The sequence below is a fragment of the Sinocyclocheilus grahami genome, unplaced genomic scaffold, assembly GCF_001515645.1.
Source record: "Sinocyclocheilus grahami isolate Dianchi unplaced genomic scaffold, SAMN03320097.WGS_v1.1 scaffold8.1, whole genome shotgun sequence".
In the NCBI taxonomy this organism is placed as follows: Eukaryota; Metazoa; Chordata; class Actinopteri; order Cypriniformes; family Cyprinidae; genus Sinocyclocheilus; species Sinocyclocheilus grahami.
In genome coordinates this window covers 4,534,788-4,538,244 of record NW_015505187.1, presented here as the reverse complement: position 1 = coordinate 4,538,244, position 3,457 = coordinate 4,534,788, and the positions used below count along the sequence as shown (strand labels likewise).

Below are 3,457 nucleotides of genomic sequence, written 5' to 3'. Positions count from 1 at the left end.
CTCCCTGATTTTGTAATTCAGGTAACGGTGCCCTTGGGGCCGAATTCGGGGTTTTTTTTTTTTTTTTCAGAATCAGAATCAGAAAGAGCTTTATTGCCAAGTATGTTTGCACATACAAGGAATTTGTTATAGTGTCACAAGCTTCCAGTACACGGAGACAACAACAACACACAGATAATAAAAGTGAGATGTGAATAAAATACACATGCATAAATATAAACCACAAAAAAAAAAAGAATAAATTGTATGTACAGGTGTGCTATAGATGGAATAGGAATAGAATAAAATAAAATTAGTTGTAGGGATGTACTAGAGTTTAGGGTGATAAATAAGTATAAGGTTATTACACATACTGTACTTTAATTGCACAATGGGAGAACATTAACTGTTCATGAGGTAGATTGCCTGGGGAAAGAAACTGTTCTTGTGCCTGGCTGTCCTGGTATTCGGTGCTCTGTAACGCCGACCAGACGGCAAAAGTTCAAAAAGGAGATGGCTTGGATGTGATGGATCCAGAGTGATTTTCTGAGCCCTTTTCCTCACTCTGGATGTATACAGTCAATACAGTTCTTGGAGGGTAGGCAGGGGGACACCAATAATCCTTTCAGCAGTCCGAACCATTCTCTGTAGTCTTCTGATGTCTGATTTTGTAGCTGAACCAAACCAGACAGTTATTGAAGTGCACAGAACAGACTCGATGACGGCTGAGTAGAATTCGTAGTGACTCTTAATTTTATAATGCCTATAGCTTCAAAAGTTGGACAAGGAACATGATTTTAAACATGAAGAACGCCTTTCTTTCGCATTCCTTACTAGCGGACTAACCAAGGGGGTTACAGACAAGAGCTTTGCTGTGAAAAAATTCACAGATAATAAAACGACATTTTTATATACCCCCCTATTTATAGCCAAAATAAATCTGAATATCAAACCGCAAACTATCTTTACTCCCGTTGACATGAGTGGGTCCTACAAATAGGCTACATGCAAAACTGAAATGATATATGTGAAAGAAATATTTTGACTAGGTATTTTGAAGGGACAGTATTCGTCAGGCACCTGAGGGTCTGTGAAATGTATATGGAATATTCATAATTATTATTTCCTTTTTCTTTCTATCACAAAAGAGAATTATAAGTAGCTGTTTATTTCCTCTCCAGATGCATCTGATGATGTTGGCGCAGACAGAGTGTCGGTGTCTGCGATGAAGGGAGATTCGGTCACTCTGCACACTAATATTATAATAAACCAACCAGACCGAGTTAAATGGTATTTCAGTGGCACTCGCATCGCTCAAATCACTGGAGATCTCAGTGATATCTGTACAGATGTTCAGTGTAATGAAGGTAATGAGAGATTCAGAGACAGACTGAAGCTGGACAATCAGACTGCTGATCTTACGATCACAAACACCTCAGATAATGGTGTTTATCATCTAAAGATCTTCAGCAGCAGACACACTGGAAAGGATTTTGATGTTGTTGTCCATGGTGAGTTCAAATTGCAGAATGAATATGTTTATCATAATACGGACGTTCAGAATTGCTTTCAGACAGTACCAGAACAATGACTTTAAACTAATTTGTGTGTCCACTGGTGAGTTATTAGTTTTAGATTTAGTTTTATTCTGGTCAGTTTCTCGTCTTACCACCATTTAAATTGCTCTGTTATTTCATACTCATTGTTTTTTAGTTTACTGGATTCCAAATTGCAGAGGGTTTGTTGTACAATAAGCACATAAACTGTGTTTATAAGCACAGAATCTCAATAAATGTTGCGTTACAGATTGACAATAAAGAAACCTAAAATAATATTAATGTTAATGTCATATTTTCTCATATTATGATCACAAGATTATTCAGAAAGTGCTTGGTGAAATTATAAAACACTAATTTATATTCTTCTGTAGTAATACATTGTAATTTGTTTCTTGTGTAGTAATACAAACTACATTATGCATGTCTATGTGTAATACATGTATGGGTCAATAATACATTTTTAATTCTGCAGAGACATTTCTAAGTCTGTATGAATAAAGATAGATCGACAGACTTCTTTTAAGCACAATTCATTTTTTTTTATTTTGCACATTTAATGTTGTTTCTTCTGAATTTCTTAAGATCCAAGAAATTAATCTGCTAAATAATTTTTCATAGTCTGTTCCTATTGAAGAGTTTCGATTGGTGTTTCAGATGTTCCTGCTGCTGGAATGAAGAGAAAGGCAGTGACGGAGGGAGATTCTGTCACTTTAGACGCTCCTGAAGAAAAAAAACCAAATGATGTGATGGCGTGGTTTTTTAATGATACTCTCATCGCTGAAATCACTGGAGATCAGAGTAAGATATTCAGAGACAGACTGGAGCTGGACAATCAGACTGGATCTCTGATGATCACGAACACCAGAACCACAGATGCTGGACTTTATCATCTACAGATCAAATCCAGCAGAAACCGCTACAGTACCACCAGCATTAAGAGCTTCACTGTTTCTGTTACTGGTGAGTATCATTTTGGCCATATGGAAGGAAAACAACTCCTACAGGGGAACGTAAAGAATAATTAACTTGATGTCTTGGTACCAAAGCATTGGTGCTTTTGACGTCACTGTATGAATCCGAATCAGATTCACATGAGCTCTCTGAGACCAGCTGATATCTCGTATTGTTTGTTATAGATCAGTCTAACATATTGACTCACACTAATGACTGTCTCTTTTGTTCCAGATTCAGGTCTGTCTTCAGCTGCTGTAGCAGGAATATGTGCTGCTGCTGCTGTTCTGCTGGTGTTTGCAGCTGTTGGTGTGATTTACTATCACTGCAGGAGCTCCATAAAGGGCGAGTATAACCTACATATTTTATAGTGAGAGGAAAACATCTTTAATTGCAAAATTAGCATCTAATTGTGAGTGATTTTGTGATTTCATAGTTTCTGTAGCTGTAAATGACAGCGCTTTGTTGTTTTACACAGATGAAGGAAGCCCTCATGATCGGAGAGGATCCCAACACAGGGCCGGCACCAACAGGGTGCATTTGCAGACTCAAATGAGTTACTGTGCCCCCACTTTCCATCCTCTTCCTGAAAGCGAAAGTGAAACCGAATAAAACAGTGTGCATATGAAAGCGATCGCATGCTTTCTTGAGCTTCAGGAAATGCACACGATTGCACATGCCCCCCCAACGTGATTTGGGCTCCCTCTAGAAATGTAAATGCCCTCCCCACCACCGATGGAGGTGCCCTGGCTCTGTCCAAACAGGATCAGAGTGAAGATACCGAGGCATTATTCCCATTTAAGTGAAGTGCCAAAAACAAGTCCCTACCACGCTTGTGATTTTAAGCTGCAACTTGATGAAATCTTTTGCAGGTCACATTGATTTGTCATAGAGCACTTACCGTTAACTCTACTGGAAATATTATCCATTACTGTAAGAATAGATAATTTTAGCAATGTGATCATCTA

General features: G+C 38.2%; 1 protein-coding gene across 1 annotated transcript in view; it reads left to right on the top strand.

Moving 5' to 3' along the window:
• The window catches only part of LOC107591190 (uncharacterized), a 3,818-nt gene extending 585 nt beyond the window's left edge, over window positions 1-3,233 (top strand). The window contains exons 2-5 of the mRNA XM_016280275.1: window positions 1,161-1,490; window positions 2,193-2,498; window positions 2,724-2,834; window positions 2,968-3,233. Of these exons, the coding sequence (XP_016135761.1) occupies window positions 1,161-1,490; window positions 2,193-2,498; window positions 2,724-2,834; window positions 2,968-3,101 (881 nt within the window). The 3' untranslated portion in view covers window positions 3,102-3,233. The remainder of the gene's footprint in view (window positions 1-1,160; window positions 1,491-2,192; window positions 2,499-2,723; window positions 2,835-2,967) is intronic.
• Window positions 3,234-3,457: the final 224 nt, after the last annotated feature.